The 19,111-nt window shown below is 40.6% G+C and overlaps 4 protein-coding genes across 5 annotated transcripts; all 4 read right to left on the reverse strand.

Annotated features, from left to right (window-relative positions):
• Positions 1-202: 202 nt before the first annotated feature.
• wu:fa19b12 (uncharacterized protein LOC560551 homolog) lies at positions 203-1,787 on the reverse strand. Its single transcript, XM_031743260.2, has 2 exons — positions 1,273-1,787; positions 203-1,026 (listed from the first exon to the last, which is right to left on the reverse strand). The coding sequence occupies exons 1-2, from the start codon at positions 1,642-1,644 to the stop codon at positions 865-867; spliced, it is 534 nt and encodes a 177-aa protein (XP_031599120.1). The 5' UTR covers positions 1,645-1,787; the 3' UTR covers positions 203-864.
• Positions 1,788-7,162: 5,375 nt separating this feature from the next.
• carnmt1 (carnosine N-methyltransferase 1) lies at positions 7,163-12,415 on the reverse strand. Of its 2 annotated transcripts, none has more exons than XM_031744222.2 (9): positions 12,057-12,415; positions 11,637-11,778; positions 11,111-11,306; positions 9,722-9,888; positions 9,399-9,539; positions 9,108-9,286; positions 8,646-8,759; positions 7,954-8,057; positions 7,163-7,862 (listed from the first exon to the last, which is right to left on the reverse strand). In XM_031744222.2, the coding sequence occupies exons 1-9, from the start codon at positions 12,091-12,093 to the stop codon at positions 7,665-7,667; spliced, it is 1,278 nt and encodes a 425-aa protein (XP_031600082.1). In that variant the 5' UTR covers positions 12,094-12,415; the 3' UTR covers positions 7,163-7,664. The 2 variants fall into 2 exon arrangements, with proteins under 2 accessions (XP_031600082.1, XP_031600073.1); XM_031744213.2 differs by having other exon boundaries at positions 9,722-9,891.
• Positions 12,416-12,514: 99 nt separating this feature from the next.
• Positions 12,515-15,868, reverse strand: LOC116323782 (serine protease inhibitor A3K-like). The gene is made up of 6 exons (XM_031744236.2): positions 15,755-15,868; positions 14,687-15,302; positions 14,508-14,575; positions 14,218-14,411; positions 12,870-13,017; positions 12,515-12,790 (listed from the first exon to the last, which is right to left on the reverse strand). Exons 2-6 carry the CDS (start codon positions 15,294-15,296, stop codon positions 12,596-12,598), a joined length of 1,215 nt encoding a protein of 404 aa, XP_031600096.1. The 5' UTR covers positions 15,297-15,302; positions 15,755-15,868; the 3' UTR covers positions 12,515-12,595.
• A 1,691-nt stretch (positions 15,869-17,559) lies between these two features.
• On the reverse strand, positions 17,560-18,861 carry LOC116324288 (dual specificity protein phosphatase 26-like). The gene is made up of 3 exons (XM_031744872.2): positions 18,665-18,861; positions 17,955-18,166; positions 17,560-17,864 (listed from the first exon to the last, which is right to left on the reverse strand). Exons 1-3 carry the CDS (start codon positions 18,859-18,861, stop codon positions 17,668-17,670), a joined length of 606 nt encoding a protein of 201 aa, XP_031600732.1. The 3' UTR covers positions 17,560-17,667.
• Positions 18,862-19,111: the final 250 nt, after the last annotated feature.

Below are 19,111 nucleotides of genomic sequence, written 5' to 3' on the forward strand. Positions count from 1 at the left end.
AAAACATTTTTTTTTTGTCACTAATTGAATAATCGTGACAAAGAATCATGATTATCATTTTGGCCACAATCTTTCAGCCCTAATAAAATGTGAATACATGTGGTATGAATGTGTTACAGATGGTGCTCCGCTGCCTGTCCAGTATGTGGTGTAGAGGGTGGTCAGCATTATCGTTGATAAAACCATAAATAAAACCAAACAATTAAAAGAAAAGTCACAAATATATATATTTTTTATTGCCAATGAATACAAAGGCATGTAACAACCAGCTGTAACTGGCAATCAGGTGTGTACTAAATAAATGTACAACCAACAAACATCTACAGTTCAGTCACACAATTTAAAAAGTGCAACCCTACATAACTGGACCAAATTCGTTCTGAAATGCAACTATTATCTGCAGACCAAGCATACATCTTTAATTAGATCTCTAATTAGTTAGACACATGTTTATACAATCCTACTCAACTGTAGGTTTGCAAAGTAGGGGCTCAGCATTGAACACGGGAAATCAGTCAGTGCTGTTATCAGGCTTTCTGAAATACTGGTCACACAAAGCTGTTGGATCTATAAAAAGTTTGAAACAAGTTCAACTTCTGTGAGTTCAAGGTCTGTGAAATCTTGCACCAGACTGTGGCTCACTTAAAAAAAAAAAGAAAAGAAAAGAAAAAAGAAAAAAAGCCTGTGTTGCTCTACCGAGGCAGCCTTGGCAGGTTCCAGTTATCGCATGTCACCTTGATGCAATTCAAGTAACCTGTTCTTGATGCCTCTATTTGCTGAAGAACATCACATTGTCCTCATCACGTTCCCTTGCTTGTAACGGGGAGAGACAGCTTAAAATAGGCCTCGCTGTACCAATCAAATTCAAGTCTCCATGGCGTCAGAAGAAGATGCTTTTGACTTGTCTTTTGTTTTGGAGTGGTCGCTTGCATCTTCTAGCAGTGAAAGGTCAAGCTCAGGTAGGGGCACCCTCCAATACTGGAAGGAGTTGTAAGTGCAGTCTTCAGTGTTTGCGTCCTCATCGGCCTGAAAGGGAACAGAAAGATAGAAATGTAACGTCCAAAAGTAACTCAATGACCACATTTTGTTACCTGCCGACCAATCAGTCCCCTTTTTCACTGGTATATACAGTACACTAAAAACAAGTCTACAATGTGTAAATGGTGACATCTAGTGGACACTCACTGTAATTACACCAAATTCAGTTTTATTGCATGGTCGCTAAAACTGCCGTGAACATCCCCGACTTCTGTTTTATTCTCCATAACTTACTTTATCATCAGCTTTCTGAACAGCGGTGTCTGGCTCCTCGCTGTCCTCTCGTGGTCGTTTCTGGGAGCTCGTGACTGAGCTGGAGCTGCGACGGTCCTGGAAAATTCCAGACGTCTGCACCGCCAAAACATTTACTACACGCTTCCTAACGTCGCAGGGTGAAGTCTTGCGATAAGAAGCGGTCTCTTCTTCGTCGAAATATTGCGGCCTCTTTCTGCAGCGGGTCCCCAGCAAAGCCAGGAGGGACGGCGGACTCACGCCCCCGGACGGAGCCATGCTCTCCGCCTGTATGTCAACAGCGCAAAGGGAGCGGTAACACCTCTTGGAGGGAGAGTTGTGCAGCAGAGTGTCCTCGGCGCGCCTCTTTGCCATGCAGTCTGCCGGTACGCCACTGATGTGCACAGAAAACCTGAAATCCCTGTGATTGCTGGATAACTCCGAAAGTGCGCAGGAGCGTGTTTAGTGATGTACGATCTCGAAATGAGGAGCACCGGTAGTAGAATTATTGCAAAGAACCAATCAGAATAGAGCACCGCTTTCTAGCCCCGCCCAGAGCACCCAGGCTCCAATCACTTAACTCTCACCTACTTCCTGCAATTTACAACACTGCCTGATACTCATTGGTTTGTGTACATCAGGGCTCAGGAAAATATGTGCACTCACAAAAACACAGACCACACTGGGCGAGGAAAGTCGTTAATGCATTTAACAGTGGACCAGCCCTGAGGGCTCATGCGCTAAGTATGAACACACCTCAAAGAGCGTGAAGAATGGGATAGAGCCTTTCACTGGCCTGCTATCTGACCCATGCTACTCCCTAAACACCAGACCCCTATTCCTAACCACTGAGTGCAAAGAACAACCTAAACTCCCAAGTAAGCAGAGAAAAAGTATTGACCAGTCACACAAATTAGATCTAAATGTGCTCACATTCTGTCTCATTTCTCACTACAGCCTCTCTTAATGCACTGCTTTCCAAGCTGGGTCTGCACGGCTGATATCAAAAAACAAATCCATAGCTTTCTATTTTTGTATTTAATTAATTCATTATGGCAGTCCTGGCGTTCCATAATTTGTAACTATCTTCAAGCCTATGAAATACTACCAGCACTGTGCCTGGCATAACTTATTTAGACACCTAAAATGTATCCATCATTTCAAGTCCCTTAAAGAAAAACATAATTAATTCAGCTAATAATTAATAATCAATAGATTATTAATTATAATCAATAGATTATTAATTATTTGATATTTAATTGTCACTAAACATTTGTGCTTTTTTCATATATCTCTGCTCTGTTTTGACCTCATGATCTTTGTCCTTCAACATCTTTCAGCTAAAACACTTGAGATGTGACTGAAGTGCAGGCCTTCAGATTCATGGGGTTTGGTAAAAGTTCTGCATTAATAATTTAGGAGAGCCTGTTGTTTTTATACAGTCCTCCATTTTTAGAGGCTGAAAACTGATTGGACAATTTTTCATGAAGTTTTATGGCCAGGTGGGGTTGGTTCCCTTGTTATTACATGATAAATTAAAGAGATAAATTATCTGGAGGTGATTCCAAGTTTTGGACTTGCATTTGGTAGCTGTTCACTGGAACTCTCAATATAAAGCCCAAAAAGAAAGCATACATTAGGCTGACAAACCAAAGTAAACCTCTGAAAGAGATGACAAAACACTTTAAATGTAGTCAAAGGAATTTGCAAAGAAAAGCATCTGGACTTCTTTTTTTTTTTTCAAGCAACTTAAAGAAGTCCAGACGCTTTTCTTTGCAAATTCCTTTGACTATGATGACCTGGATGACTGAGAACCTTCACAGACACACTTTAAATGTAAATGGAGAGTCCTCTTCACACACTAAGGTCAACTATGGTGTTCCACAGGGTTCAGTGTTAGGACCAATTCTGTTTACATTATACATGCTTCCCTTAGGCAGTATCATTAGAAGACATAGTATACATTTTCACTGCTATGCAGATGACACCAAACCCTGTCTATCCATGAAGCCAGACAACACACACCAATTAGTTAAACTGCAGGAATGTCTTAAAGACATAAAGACCTGGATGGCCGCTAACTTTCTGTTTCTTAATTCAGATAAAACTGAGGTTATTGTACTCGGCCCTGAAAATCTTAGAAATATGGTATCTAACCAGATTCTTACTCTGGATGGCATTACCTTGGCCTCCAGTAACACTGTGAGGAACCTTGGAGTCATTTTTGACCAGAATATGTCCTTCAATGCACATATTAAACAAATATGTAAGACTGCTTTCTTCCATCTGCGCAACATCTGTAAAATTAGAAATATCCTGTCTCAGAGTGACGCTGAAAAACTAGTTCATGCATTTATTACTTCCAGGCTGGACTACTGTAATTCTTTATTATCAGGCTGTCCTAAAAACTCCCTGAAAAGCCTTCAATTAATCCATAATGCTGCAGCAAGAGTCCTGACCAATGTTCCCTCTAAGCTGCGCACGTGCGCAATTGCGCACTGCTGGCACGGTCTCTGCGCACAGAAAATCTGCGTTGCGCACAAAAAAATCTAACCTGAATTGAAATTAAAGTTAATACTTTAGCAATTCTGTTTTGCAGTGTTAGTCAGTAAGTGACTGGCTGCTCCCGTATGGGATTAGAACGATGCCACCTTATCCCATAGTCCAGCCAATAATGCGATTCACATTCGTATACGCAGCCAATCAACGTGGTTGACAGGCTATGACAGCGTCCTTATGTGCCGACACCGGAGTTTTAGCTAGCAAAGCGGCGTGGCTGATGTGGAGTGAAGCCACGTTATTGACAACGTGTACAGCCATTGGAGATGTGAGCAGGACAGGCGAACAACTGACGGAAAAAGTGTGGACTTTATACCAGTTTTTAAATTGTGTTGATGGGCCACGTAAAACCAGAGTTGTGATAAAAATATCTGCAATGTTTGGTTTCCTTCCTGAATACTATCGTTGCTTATATTTACTGCAGGAAGAAACGGTAAAAACTGCGTTTTATAAGAAAAAAGGCTCGAACGCACTCTCCGCCTGTGAGCAAAAACAAACTCCCACCCCCCTCTCTCTTTCCTATTCGTCCAAAAAAGTACCGTGTCGACCAATCAAAAAATGATATGGCAACGTGGCATCTAGTTGTTAAGAAACGGGGGGAAGTTTTAGGAGTGACGGCGGTGTTTTGAGATGTGAGAGATTTGCGACGTTTAGCGCAAATCTTGTGTAGTTAGTGTGTAGTTAGTGTGTAGTGTAGTCAATAGTTTTGTTGTGTGTGTCAGAACAATGAGGCGACTGCTGAATGTTACAGGTGTTACAGGAGTGACACATCTCCTGTTGTCAGGCCTGCAGGTATCAGGCTGTTCTCCTTTATCTCATAGTGGACAGAAATTATTTTTTGGAGTGGCACAAATAATTTGTGTGGCATCAAATTTGATGCAGAACAGCTGATTGTTCTGTAAATAGTTTGAAATGTTTATTTAAAAATGCCTTGGCTGCATTAAAAAAAATAGCTGCAAAAAACATTGTTGTTTGCCAAACGGAGTTACTTTTTTGAGGAGTAACTATATAATTAATTGCCCAACATTGGTCATTATATGTTGTATTTTGCAGACAGAGAGTTACAGACTCTCTCCCAGACCACAGACCCATACTCATAATACAAGTCAGAGCTTTATTAAAAAAAAAAAGAAAAAAAAAGTTGTGTTTTCGAAATTGGAGTTAAAGTTATTTTTACTTCCAATAGTGTTAACATACTACACAGGCCAATGGCTAGATTTTTTTTACATGTTCATTGTAAGTGGGCTAAAGCAGTTTAAAAGTAGTCTAACATAAATGTAAATGCTGTAATTTGATTATTTTAATAAACCATGTAACTTGGATGGATTAGATGCTGGTGTGACCACAGTGCACACGTCTGATGTCGCTCACAGTGGTCCAAGGGATCGCTCAGGGAGTTTGTGTGTTCGCTCAGACACATGAAAAATTAGAGGGAACATTGGTACTGACAAGTACGAGAAAGAGAGAGCATATTTCTCCTGTTTTGGCTTCCCTTCATTGGCTTCCTGTTAAATCCAGAATTGAATTCAAAATCCTGCTCCTCACATACAAGGTCTTAAATAATCAGGCCCCATCTTATCTTAATGACCTTGTAGTACCATATCACCCTATTAGAGCACTTCGCTCTCGCACTGCAGGCTTACTTGCTGTTCCTAGAGTATTTAAAAGTAGAATGGGAGGGAGAGCCTTCAGTTTTCAGGCCCCTCTTCTGTGGAACCAGCTTCCAGTTTGGATTCGGGAGACAGACACTATCTCTACTTTCAAGATTAGGCTTAAAACTTTCCTTTTTGCTAAAGCATATAGTTAGGGCTGGACCAGGTGACCCTGAATCCTCCCTTAGTTATGCTGCAATAGACGTAGGCTGCCGGGGGATTCCCATGATAAATTCAGTTTTTCCTTTCTTTCTCACTCACTATGTGTTAATAGACCTCTCTGCATTGAATCGTACCTGCTATTAATCTCTGTCTCTCTTCCACAGCATGTCTTTATCCTGTTTTCCTTCTGTCATCCCCAACCGGTCGCAGCAGATGGCCCCGCCCCTCCCTGAGCCTGGTTCTGCTGGCGGTTTCTTCCTGTTAAAATGGAGTTTTTCCTTCCCACTGTCACCAAAGTGCTTGCTCATAGGGGGTCATATGATTGTTGGGTTTTTCTCTGTATCTATTATTGTAGTGATTTGGCGCTATATAAATAAAACTGAATTGAACTTTATGAGTAGTAAAATCAGCGACACAAAAACATGCACAGGCCAGACCTGGAAGTCTGCCAAAGACAACTAAAGTTGATCACAGAATTTTTTCCTTCACAACATCCATCCTAGTGAAGAACATTGTCAAGGAGGTAGGAATGTTATTGTCAAATGCTACTACTAATCAAGAGATGCCTTTGTGAATGGAAAATACCAAGACTTTAATACAACATGCAAACCACTGGTTACACTCAAGAACAGGAAGGCCAGATTAGACTTTGCCAGAAAACATCTAAAAGAGCCTCTGTGGTTCTGGAAAAAATATCTGGACACATGAAACCAAGATTTAATTATAATCTTGAGAAAAGTATGGAGAAGGAGCTCTAACCCATACCACATCATCTGTCAAACATGGTGCAGCCAATGGTATGTCATGGGCATGTATGGATGCCAGTGGATCCAGGTCACTAGTATTTATTACATCCGCCAAGGAGGTTATGTTGTTGGTAGTGTTTGCATGCGTGTGTCATTCTGTCTGTAAAAACAATAAAATCCATTAAAATCTTGCTTACAACCACCAAGGTCTTCAAGGTCAGCTCAATGATTTATTGGTCGAAAACTGACAGAAAAGCCTTATACATGACAAGTGTCATGTTTGTTGTTGACATATAGAAAGCACGCACCATATTGTTAGTCATTGGTGCTAATTTCAGTCATTATAGAGATGTACTGTTTAAAGGTTGGGGAAACCTGCAGTCAGCTGAACTAAAGAAGTCACTTAGATTAATGACAAAAACCTTTCTCCCACTGAAAACACTACATCCAGATAAACAGAATCAACTTTTTTGGACACCTTATAAAGATTATAAGTAGAATGTCACATTTGACCTCTGACCTCTCCTTTAAGGTCAATAGATTGATCTGAAGGTTATAATAGTGCTATATAGAGCTATTTAAAACTGTTTGACCTCAAATAAGGTCAAACTTTCATAAAAAATGATTCTTCAAATCCTTTGTTTTTATTGGTAACATTCACAAGATGATACTTGTATATAGAGATTCTAGATATCATCGACCTGTTGCCGTCTTTTCTGTTATCTTGGTGTTAATGTATTTGAAAATGTGTTTCAGTAAAACTGGAGAATCACATTTTGAAAATGTGCAGCTTTATTTCAAAGTGTGATGACAGTCCAAAACAAACAATATAAAAAAATATTAGCAGATGTAGTTATTGGCACATAAAAGAAAAAAGTAAAAAAGAAAAAAAAGGAAAGATTTCAAAAGCAGGCATTCACATCACATTCTCCTATCACATGCACACACGGGGCCTAAAAACAAAATGATGGTCTTCGTGGCCAGCAGCTGACACACAAACCACAAACACAAAGTAGCAGCCAATGGTAAGTGATTCATCTCAGACCCAGTACTTTGACTTTTGTTCAGATGGTACAGATCACATTAATTCATATCACATCACCTTACTTCATATTACATTGCCCATTTTGAGCCACTTCAAGGTCTTGTGGATTCGGGCAGACATTTTTAAAAATATATCTGGCCAAAAGGAAAATGTTCCTTTTCCTTTGTTGTCATTTCTCAGCCAAGGATTGTGCTCTTATGCTTTCACTTCTTTTTGTCAAAAGACATCTTGTCACGTCGGGCTGTCGGGACCCTCTCGGCGTGGCGACTTAGCAGCTGGTGGAGAGTTTTGTAGGTGGTCTTCGTTTTGACCGTTGAAGTACTGCAGCTCTGCAGGCTTCCGTACAACAAAGTAGACACAGTCGTAAACGTATCTCAGCATCGACCGGTCGTTCTCTGTGTAGGTGGTCTGCATTGACTCCTTCTCCACCTGCGGGAGGAATTTTGATTTGATTTTACTTCTCGAACAAGGTTTCAGACAAGCGTATGGCTGAGGCGGTAATATTAGGCCTTCGGGTTACCTCGATGTGGAAGCCAAATCTGACCATCGCTGTCCTAATGTCTTCGTAGCTAAGCTCAACTGAGAGCTCGTTGGCCATGTTCTCAAAGTGATACAACAGTGGACCTTAAAAATATTAAAGAACATTTACACTGTTAAGTTCACCGACTTAAGAGGAGAAAATCTCATCCATGTGAAAGTAAGACTCATGTTTCCTTTCTATTCAATCAAAACAATTTACTTTAAAACTCTGAAAAAGAAAAAAACTGAAGTATAAAGATCCCCTCTATTTATTGTTATGGCTCATTATTTCTCAAAAAAAACAAGTCGAACATAAATAATTACTAATGTGAACAAAATGCAGCCCTATAAAAAGATATTACAGTGAGTGAAGAAGATCTAATAAGGCCTTAATGGGGAGGAAATGATAAAATGCAGCAATTATAACTGGCTTAGCTTAATGAGGATCCAGTGAGACTGACTTCTCTTCACTTTCAGAGTTCCTCCACTGCCGAGGGCCAAGCACAGCCAATTTAAATATGGCTTACTTCAGCCAGGGATACTTTCCATGTGTAATGCAAACTACGGATTCTCCATCTGCACAAACTTGACTTTCAACATGTTTATTTTTGTGTCTGAGCCAACACAATTAGATACAAGCTGCTTAGAATGCAACCTGCAGTAGTTATTAATAGTTTGAATACAGACACTCACCCAGGTTGATCCAAACTCCACCAGGCTTAAGAATCTTCCAGATAGTTTCCACATACTCCAACACATTATGAGCCGTGTCGATGAAGAAGCAGGTAGCCACACAGTCCCAGGACTCTGCCAGAAACACACAATATTTATTAATGCTTTTATGCGTTTTTTTAATACTAATATTACTAAGGCGCACATGAGTGAGATGTATTCAGTGTTTCCAGCACTTTGTTAAATCTGTGCCATCAAGAATTAAAGCAGTTATGAAGGCAGAGAAGATCTGAACCAGCAGAAGCAAAGTGTACCTAATGAAGTGACCAGTGAGCATATTTTATGGTACATCCACATTTAAAAGCTTGAGTCAATTATATTGTGCTTTTTGTAGATGTAAAAACGTATACTTTCGACCTACATGAGTAAAGCTTGGTCCCTTTATTAGAGATATCTCATAGGTTAAAGATACATTTTATTTACCTGGCTCATTGTAGACCTCCACAAAGTCCCCTGCTACCATGGAGAAGTCTGCATTTAGTGACAAGCTCTGAGGGTTGACATCAGGGAATCTGATTGGTCGTGTTTGGTCAGAGGATCGCTTGTTGTTGCTAAACTGGTGGATCCAGGGGTAGAGGGTCAGAGCATTCACCTTTTCACACCTGAATAGAACAGTGAAGATTGACAATGAGAGTAAGAGTAGCGATTACAGACGCAAAAGAAAATATTAGTTTATGTGTCTGTTCAGCCTTTGAATTTCTGTGTAAGTGTTACCTATTGAGAACAAAGTTTGAGGAGAAGAGCATGAAGAAGCTCCATTCGTTTCCCTGGCACATGTAACCCAGCCGAGCTATCTCCCAGGCTAGACGGCCAAGCCCAGCACCCGGAACCAGCACGCTCACCTTAGACACATCACTGATATAATAAAATGCACAAAATGCACATATCACATAGAAAAAAAACTGTGTAAGTCACATAATCACACCAAGATGTTGAAACTATAGCACACAAAAAGTTGAATGCACATATTCAGCATCACTGACTTTCTCTTTATTGGCATGCATGTGTGTGTCCAATTTACCATGTAAGCTCCTTACTATTGATCACTTGGGAAAAGTCTTTGGATCTCTTGGATGATGGGCTTATAGCAGGAGTCCCTCTCAGCCTGGCCTGACTCACTCCAGTCTCTCACAAATTGTTTTATGGTGGACTTAAGTTTGTCCATGTCAAATGTAGAGGATGGACGAATCTTCCTTGGATCCTCCTGCTTAAAGAATGGAGACATAATTAAGTCACAGTCTTTTTTCATCTGCTCCCTTTAGGTGTCACTACAGAAGATCATGTGCCTCCATCTCATCCCATTCCAAGCATCCTCCTCTGTCACACCAACCGTCTGCATGGTCTCCTTCACTACATCCATGAATCCTATCTATTCTGGTCACACCCAATGAAAATCTTAACATCTCCAGCTTGGCCTCCTGTCTTTTTGTCAGTGCCACCATGCTCAAACCATACATAACAGCAGGACTCACTACTATCTTGTAAGCCTTCGTTTTCACTCATGCTGCTGTTCTACGGTCACCCCTGACCCTCATCTCCACCCACTCCACCCTGCCTGCACTCTCTTTTCCATGTATCTTTTGCACTTGCCTTTGCTTTGGATGGTGGACCCCAGGTATTTAAACTCATCCACCTTCACTACCTCTACTCCTTTCAGATTCACCTTTCCAGGTAACTCCTTCTCATACACACATGTATTCGGCTTTGCTTTTCTACTGACTTTCATTCCTCTTTTCTCCAGAGCATACCTCCACCTCTCCAGGCTCTCTACTCTCACTACAGATCACAGTGAAGTCTGCAATAAATCATAACTCATGGAAACTTCTGGTTGACCTCATCTGTTCATCATCACTGCAAACAAGAAAAGGCACGCCTACCTCCAACCCATCATTAACTCTTACCTCAACCTCACCACTGTCTTGCTGTCCTCGTACATGTCCTGCACCAGGCTCACATACCTGTCTGCTACTCGTCACAGCTCAAAGCAAACATTGTACCCATAGTGCACTTTTTCACCATGAAGACATACTGCTGCTCACAGATCATCACCTCTCTTCACACCTAGCCTAGCTTCAACAACTCTTTCCAATATCCTGGCTCATCAGCTTTATCTCTCTGTAGTTGCTACAGCTCTGCATAGCTTGTTCTTGAAAATCAGAAGCAGTAGACTTCTTCATTCCTCAGGCATCCTCTCACTCAAAAGATTGAGTTAAAAAGTGCACTGTCCTCTCCCACAGACATCTCCATACCACCAAAGGTAAGTCATCTGGCTCAAACTGCCTTTCTATTCTTCATCTCTTTCATAGTTGTCCTCACGTTCGTCTTACTAATCACAGGAAACAGACAAAACAATTTTTTTAAAAAAAAGTAGAAATAGCCAGCTCTGGATCTGTGACTACAGTTCATACAGCAGATTTAAGTCTTACCCTCTCTCCGTATTCCATGTTCTCAAACATGTGGAGACTGTTGTGGACGATGGCCTGCAGCACCTCCTGGTTGTGGTCCGCACACTGGCCGATCCGGGCCAGGTTGGACAAAACGTCCGGCAGCAGATCCTGGTGGTGCTGCGGAAGACTCTGAAACTGACGCTCCGCGCGTTTGACCTGCTCCTGAACATGGATCCTGGCAGGAAGACACAGAGCTGAGACCCAGGCCTCACTAGCTACACTGATCATCATAACCATGCTGTGCACAAGGTTCACTTTCTTCTCTTTCACTGTATTTAAGTGTGTTGTGAGCAGTGTGAAAGGCTGAAAGGGCTGATCAAAAGAGGTCAAATGCAGCGAGCAGAGTTGTTTCAATAGAAGGTGTCGCTATTTAACGTTTAAATACAGTTTAAGCCTTTTTTTCTTTAGACTTGGTGTTCTTCTCTGTGCTATTATTTGCTAACACTGCCATGTATTGACACAAAACACCCGCGGCCTGTCTTTATTTCAAAACACCTTTACATACCTGTAATATCTAAAAGCATCAATTATTCTCCAGAAATGTTTCCTTTCCAGCCTGGCCTCCTCCTCCGGGCTGTATTTTAATCTTTCTTTTGTATAATGTGGTCCACCTTTAGCTCCTTCTTGTCCTGTTGTTTCAGCCATATCTTGAAAAAAAAAAAAATCCTTCACATCCAATCAAAGCGAGGCAAACTTCTTCTTCTTCTGATTGGTTTTCAGCGCAGCAGACTCTACGAGGTGCAGTGCTGCCACGTAGCGTCAGGTGACTAAACTACACTTATTCTTTAAAAAAATCTATAAATTAACCATTTATTTTACATAAATACAATAAATAAATACAATATTATACAAATATAAAATAAATAGAGACAATAATGCAACTCAGCTCAGTAAAAGCATTCTGAACTCAACTCAGAAAACTTACCCTGTTGGTAATGAGCCAAATCCCTGCTGACATGCATCTTTCAAGAGAATAAATAAATGTATTTAATGTAATAACATGCAATAAACGCTATTTGAACTCAAATAAAATGTGAAATATTGAAATGACTATTTAGTCTTTTCAGTCTTTTTTGACATAAAGTGCAATAGTGCATGACTTGATAGTTTAAGATGTATGCATCTTTATCTCACGCCTTTTTCTGTGTCCCACGTGCCTGGCCCAGAGGTTTCCAAGTGTGTTAGTGCAGAAATGTGTCAAATCTATGCATGTCACACAATAACCCATCATTATTAATAAAGATTTTATGCTGTATTATTGTTTACCCCTGAGAAAAGCTGATATGGGAATCCTGTTGATTGTATTTTATCTTCTACTTGTCAAAAACAGGTAGAACAATACTAAAACCATGCAGTCATAAAGGAAGAGACATGACAAGAGAGTGTTTTTTGTTTTTGTTTTGTTTTTCTGAGTATTTTATGTTTACTGCAACAACCGTGGAAGAACACAAAACATTTCCTCCATCAGATGTTTGGGTTAATAATCTTTCCCATGAAAACAATGTTTTCTGTGTTACGCTCAGTGATGATGACCATAAATGGGCGGTTAAACTTCAAGACCGGGACGATCCGGAGGGACATGAGCATGATACCGATGCCTGTAGCAGCTGCTGCTGTGGCTCCAGCCTCATCAACATCCAGGGTGGCTTGGTGTACCACCTACAGCGCAGTGGAGTGAGAGACATGTGAGAGGATGGAATAAAAGGGAGAAATGTGTGTTTAATAACACTGTCCTTACCTCTGAGACTGCCAGTTTATGCCCCTCTGAAATACCAGTCAGATTTGCACTATCACGAAACATGTCTGCCATTCCCATTTCAGTCAGCACTTTGTTCAGTTCGTAGGAAGTCTTGATGGAGAACTTTGGAACATATATGTGGTATGTCCTAAAAATTGTGAAATGGATCAATAGTATTGATATTCATCCAGCAAGCATATTCAGGGTATGACAAAGTATTTTTACTCTTCTTGATTTCTTAGTTTTTTGCATGTTTGTCACACTTCTATGTTTCAGATCATCAAACAAATTTTAACATCAGACAAAGATAACCTGAGTGAATTCAAAATGCAGTTATTAAAGGATAATTTCTTTTATTAATAGAAAAAAAGCTACCCAAACCTGCCTGGCCCTGTGTCATAAAGTAACTGCCCCTTCTTGTTAAATCATGAACTTACTGTGATTAACCACACAATTAAACACAATTTCATAAGCCACACCCAGGCCTGATTACTACTAGACCTGATGAATCAAGAAATCACTTAAATAAAACCTGTCTGACAAAGTGAAGCTAAAAGATCTCAAAAAGCAGCACATCATCTAAAGAAACAGCTGGCAAACTAAGTCAGTGACATCTATCAGTCTGGAAAGGGTTACAAAGCTATTTTCCAAAGAATAAATAAATCTTGATGATGCCCAAGACTTTCAGTCTGTGGACTGACATGACAAAGCTGAAGTTTTTGGAAGGTTTGAGTCCTGTTACATCTGGCGTAAAACTAAGACAGCATTACATGAAAAGAATATCATTGCAGGAATGAAACATGTTGGTGGCAGTGTGATGGTCTGGGGCTGCTCTCCTGTTTCAGCATCTGGACGACTTCCTGTAATTGGTCGAACCATGAGTTTTGCTCTCTACCAGAAAATTCTGAGGGCGAATGTTTTGCGCCCTGAAGCTCAAACACACCTGAGTTATGCAGCAGGACAACAATTGAAACACACCAACTCAAATCCACCTCTGAATGACTCCAAAAACAAAAGAACACAAAGGTTTTGGAGTGGTCTAGTCAAAGTAAGGGCTTCATGTTAAAACAAACCCCTCCAATGTGTTTGAGAGTGGGCAAGAATCCCTGCAAATGCCTGATTGCACTTCATGCTTCAGTTATTAGGTTTAGAGGGGAATTACGTTTTCACACAGGGACGGGTAGAAATGGATAGTTTTTTCCACTTAATAAATGAAATCATCATTTAGAAACGGCATTTCATATTTACTCTAGTTTTCTTTGTTTAATCTTACATTTTTTAAGTATATGTAAATATGATGAATATGTCTAAACCAAGAAATTAAGCACGATTTGAAATTCTACCCAACCTCTTCTTCTTCCATTTCAGCCATTTGTTGACATGGCCCGGGCTAATGGCGTTCTCCAGGGTTGCCATATTATCAGGCAACATCAGCAGCATGGAGTGGGTGCCGTTGAAGGGGAGGTGGAGGACTGTTGTGTTAATGGGCTTGTCATCATAAATATCAACATCCTCTTCCATATTCATCATCTGGACTGGAACCTGGAAATGTGACAGTTTATTGGAAAACAGGTTGAATTAGGGGCAGTGATGTATAATTATTGCAACTCATCTCCGTTCTGAATCAGCTGTTTGAACCTGAGCGTTCTCCGCATGGAAATGGTCGTCTCTGGTGTCCCGAGGATCAAACGGAGTCTCCCACTTTCCTGTTTTGCGGTTATGAGCAGAAATAAATCTCACGTTACAGATGACACATCAAACTTAAACCTTGGAATAAAAGAGAGACCAGTCAAATCTCATCTCAGTTGACCTCTTACCTTTAAAGTATATGTAGCTGATAAGATACATGACTGTGTTTACATCCAGGCTCTCAACCAGCTTGTCAATCTTCCCATTGGTCTTGGTCTCCACATACTTGTTGATGGTATTGACACTCTCCGTGGCTTGGGTGAAGTCAACATTAAACCCTTCTGCAAAATAGGACTGCTTCAACACCTCCAGGAACTCAGGTTGAGGCTTAAAGCGGTTGTCCACAAACACGGCAGTCCCCTCACTGGTGTCACCACTCTTTGCATTTTGCAGGAGCGTACGGAAGGACTGATCTACATCTGCTTGCATGAGCTGGGAACTGTTGAAACCTAGACCACTGAAAAGCTGCCGGTGGGTCTCCCCCCGGGCTCCTACGGACAAGGCAGCCAAGGCAGTAGAAATACTGACTGGTGAGAAGAAGATGTTTTTTCCTTGAAAGTCGGGATGAGCTGCTAACTTTCTGTACAGACGGAAGGCAAACTCTTTGTTTGCTGTGGACACCTGTGAGAGGCTGCTGTCAGTTTCCTGGTCTTCATTGGCATGGCCAAAATGGTGATCGCCTCTACCCACGCAGAACACTGCTGATAAGATCCAGATAGCCAAGGCTGCATGCATCATGGTCAACTGAGACAAAAGTTCAAAAGTGATTGTTTGTTCATGTGGGTTATGCAATGTTTGCGCCTGAAAAGTCAGCTTTGCTCTTTCATACTGTGAACTGAGTTTCTGACCAACACGCTATGTTGCAACAGTTTTTGCTAAATTCCCAACAAATTTCTGTGTTTCTTTATCTCCTCACTCATTTGAAGCGGAGGGGCCAAATTTAATTCCTAATGTTGCCTACTTCTGCGCACCTATCATAATTTACTTACATTAAACTCCAAATTGGCTGTTTTGTGTATGGGCTGGTTAAATCTATTTATAGACTTCATGATAATTAGCTGCAAATATTCAGCGTCATTAAGAGGAGCTTAAAATCAAAATTTCAACTTACAGTCTACAGATGTTACGTTTTAAATATAACTGTGCATCTGATGGCGGAACAGTTAAACGTGGTATTAAAAAAACATATCGCTTACCTTCTTCTGGTTGGAGCTCACTGTATGTATTATCAACCACAGAGAGTAAAGCTGGACAGAGGGAGACCTTCTATTTATGAGAACGATCAGGCCGAACTTTGACTTTGTTTGCTCTTTGTCTCAGCCTCTTATTTGCTCAACTTCTGCATTTGTTCTGCGCAATGACTCCCCTGTAATCATGGCATCAAACTGAGTTTACACAGAATGCACAGAAAAGCCATTGTTTGTTAATGCAGGGGTACAAAAAATGCCATAGGTGATCACTATCACCAGCTGTGCCATACAGCATAGCAGCTGAACTTTGATATCACCCTGTTAACACTAATGTCAGAGAGAAATGTTTATCTGTTGTGCAATGAAACACTAAAACACTTTTGAAAAGTTAACTTTTTTATTTCTGCACCAGCTATTGGTTGAGTTAAAAATGGGCATTGATATCATCCCAGTAACAAAAACACATTTAATATTTGGCCATTAAGAGGAACCATGGAGCCACATTACTGTGCAAAGGTCTTGAGATACCCATTATTTCTTCGTATTTTGTTGGGAAAATGGGAAAACAAATACAAAAATACATGTTAATACACTATATAAGGCAAAAACAGAGTTTAACGAAGCTTGAATGCTAATATTTGGTATGACTACCTTTACTCTTCAACACAACCTGAACTCTCTTAGGCTGCTTTCTTGTGTTTTCTGTAAGTAGTCTTCAGGAAAAGTTCTTCAGGCTTCTTGAAAGATGTTCTTTGTTCTGTTCTCTGTCAAGATGATCCCAGACTGCTTCAATAATGTTGAGGTCCAGCTCTGAGGAGGCCGATCTATGACTGATAGTGTTGCATTTAGTTTTTCTGTCCAGGCATGCTCTGGCTGTACTGGCAGTGTGTTCGTGATCACTGTCATGCTGAAAAATGAAGCAATAACAAACCAGATGCTTTCCAGATGGTATTAAATAGTGGGTCAAAACCTGATGGCACTTTTCTGTGTTCATCAGTTTTGACAAGATCATCAACACTACTGCCTTAAATGAAGGCCCAAACCATGACAGCACCTCCATCGTTTTTCACAGCTCTCTAGTGTGCCTCTTTCCTGACCTTCCTCGTACATATTGGCAACAATTTGAACCCAAAATTTCAAGTTTGGATTCATTCCATAAGACTTGTTGCCACTAATATTCAGTACAGCTCTCGAGTGATTTGGCAAGAATTAAAAATGGTCTCTTGACAGATCTCAGCCTTCCACTGAGATCATTTCTGATGAGGCTTCAACGAATACTAGATGGATCACCTGAAGTGCCCAAAACATATATCAGATCAGGATTTGTTCCTTTTTCCACAGACAATGACTTTCAGATGCTGCATCTGCTGTAGATAGCTTTTTGTATTTTTGGCCTGCCACTTCTCCTTTAGTTCTCACACTGGTCCATTCATTGAGTTAGGTGCCTTTTTTATACTTAAATGATCCATGAGTCAGTGTTAAATGCCTTAACAACATTAGAAAAAACAACAACAACACATTCCTCTGAAAATGGTCAGATAGAAGCGGCCAGTGTCCAAAGAAAGAGCTTCATAAAGCCTAGAGAACTATTGATCAAGACCACGTTTAAAAATTACAAAAAAGGTTTGGTTCCTTGAAAGCGACATATAAAGAAATCGGTGGTGGCTCAAAACTTTTCCACAGTATTTAAGTAAATTAAGCTGACTGCTAAAAATTTTGTAAAACATCAGTCCATTTAACATGTACAAATTTAATGTTTGTATCTTAACGTTCATAACAATAAAGACCAAAGAAAGGATCGCATGCTGTAAGACCCCAAAGTAAAAAGCAAGAAATCTTTCATGCAACACATCATCTTGACATTAAAGATCAATCTTCTGGACCCATGAAAGGTGACTAGTAATGCTGTTAGATGGGTTTCAGCGATGCTTGCCAAAGAGCTGCTCGTCCAGTTTGATGAGCTGTCGAAGGAAACCTCGGTTAGGAATCACACCACGGCTCTCTTTCACAGCACAAATAGCCTCGACCAGAGTGAGGTTCTGCTTCAGCATCAGGTAAGCCAGGACCAGGGTGGCAGAGCGGCTCACTCCTACATGACAGTGGACCAGCACTTTGCCTTCACAGAGAAATATTAGATTAAATTCCACACATCAAATCTATTTGCCTTTGAACCGTATTTATATAATTTTTAACCTTCCCCTCTTACCTCCTCTGCTCAGACCTCTATGGATAAAGTCTGCTGCTGCCTGGAAGTTGACACTCATGTCATAGTTACAGGAGTCATGAGCCTCTATGCCCATGTAGGTGATCTTCATTCCCTCATAGATATCTGGTTGTCCCTTACGATTACTGTGAGCTGCGTTCAGGATGTGAGTGATGTGATTCTTGTACAAATCAGCCTGGTTTTCTGCACTGTGTCTGGAAAACACACCACTCTGTATTCACAGACAGTAGGTTATACGGCATGTATGCAATATTTCATCGTGATAAACTGATCCTTAGAAAAGCACTTCAAGCATGCGAGTTCGAACACTCGAGACGTGCTTTCATGCCTAGGCATCAGTGGAAACGCTTACATGGCGTTGTTGTAGTTTATGCAAGTTCCCACTGTGGAATGCAGCAGGACAAATGTCACGTTACTCATTCTGCATTTGAATCAGATTTATGATCAGCTCCTCTTTCACGTATGTGGAGTGAATCCAGGACTTTTATTGATTGATTTGAGTATTTTAACTGAAAGTGTCAGATGACTCAACACAAGAAAAACATTTGGAGATTTACAAGTCAGGAAGTATATTTAGAGCCATAATCTCAATTTGAATCTACTGTATATAAGTAAATACTAACGCTAGAGGAATAGGTGCAGTTGGATTATGTCAGAGAGTTCATCAAAAGAAATAAAGAGGAGTTACTTACTGGTCACCAATGTACAGCCTAGGCCACACTTCATCTGCATGACTGATTATGGCTTTGCCCGTATACAAGAGTTTTTCCAGCTCAAACACAGCTAATCCAGGTGAACTCAGGTCAATTTCCACTTTCCTCAGAGGTGGCGCTGCATTCCACCACAAAGGAAGTTTTGATGTATAGGACATCGCTTTTTCTGTCGACATGGCAATTTTATCTTTTGTAATAGTTTGTTAATGGTAGGCAAAAAGTTTAAAACGTGAAAAGGTTATGGAAGAATTTGCAGAGACTACCTTTTACAGCTTCGCTGATGAAGAAAACTACAAACAAATTATTCCACAGTTGGTCGTCTGTAACCAGTGACTCAAGTGGAGCAGGCTTGTTTGGCTCAGATTCACTCACCGGAGGGTGTCCTGTGTGTTGTCAGGCCATTTGACCCTTGAATTAAATTAGACT

Source organism: Oreochromis aureus, linkage group 12 (assembly GCF_013358895.1).
Source record: "Oreochromis aureus strain Israel breed Guangdong linkage group 12, ZZ_aureus, whole genome shotgun sequence".
Lineage (NCBI taxonomy): Eukaryota > Metazoa > Chordata > Actinopteri > Cichliformes > Cichlidae > Oreochromis > Oreochromis aureus.

What these genes read in the sequence shown, in the direction of transcription:
- LOC116324288 (XM_031744872.2), bottom strand. Translation starts at nt 18,861, where the DNA reads ATGTCGACAGAAAAAGCGATGTCCTATACATCAAAACTTCCTTTGTGG. An exon ending in AGGCTGTACATTGGTGACCA is followed by an intron (nt 18,167 to 18,664) that starts GTAAGTAACTCC and finishes TGTGTTTTCCAG; the next exon opens with ACACAGTGCAGAAAACCAGG. An exon ending in TAGAGGTCTGAGCAGAGGAG is followed by an intron (nt 17,865 to 17,954) that starts GTAAGAGGGGAA and finishes TTCTCTGTGAAG; the next exon opens with GCAAAGTGCTGGTCCACTGT.
- wu:fa19b12 (XM_031743260.2), bottom strand. Translation starts at nt 1,644, where the DNA reads ATGGCAAAGAGGCGCGCCGAGGACACTCTGCTGCACAACTCTCCCTCC. An exon ending in TTCAGAAAGCTGATGATAAA is followed by an intron (nt 1,027 to 1,272) that starts GTAAGTTATGGA and finishes GTTCCCTTTCAG; the next exon opens with GCCGATGAGGACGCAAACAC.
- carnmt1 (XM_031744213.2), bottom strand. Translation starts at nt 12,093, where the DNA reads ATGCATGTCAGCAGGGATTTGGCTCATTACCAACAGG. An exon ending in TCAAACTTTGTTCTCAATAG is followed by an intron (nt 9,287 to 9,398) that starts GTAACACTTACA and finishes TGTTCTATTCAG; the next exon opens with GTGTGAAAAGGTGAATGCTC. An exon ending in GGAGGTCTACAATGAGCCAG is followed by an intron (nt 8,760 to 9,107) that starts GTAAATAAAATG and finishes TGTTTCTGGCAG; the next exon opens with AGTCCTGGGACTGTGTGGCT.
- LOC116323782 (XM_031744236.2), bottom strand. Translation starts at nt 15,296, where the DNA reads ATGATGCATGCAGCCTTGGCTATCTGGATCTTATCAGCAGTGTTCTGC. An exon ending in TCCATGCGGAGAACGCTCAG is followed by an intron (nt 14,412 to 14,507) that starts GTTCAAACAGCT and finishes TCACATTTCCAG; the next exon opens with GTTCCAGTCCAGATGATGAA. An exon ending in CTGAAATGGAAGAAGAAGAG is followed by an intron (nt 13,018 to 14,217) that starts GTTGGGTAGAAT and finishes CACAATTTTTAG; the next exon opens with GACATACCACATATATGTTC.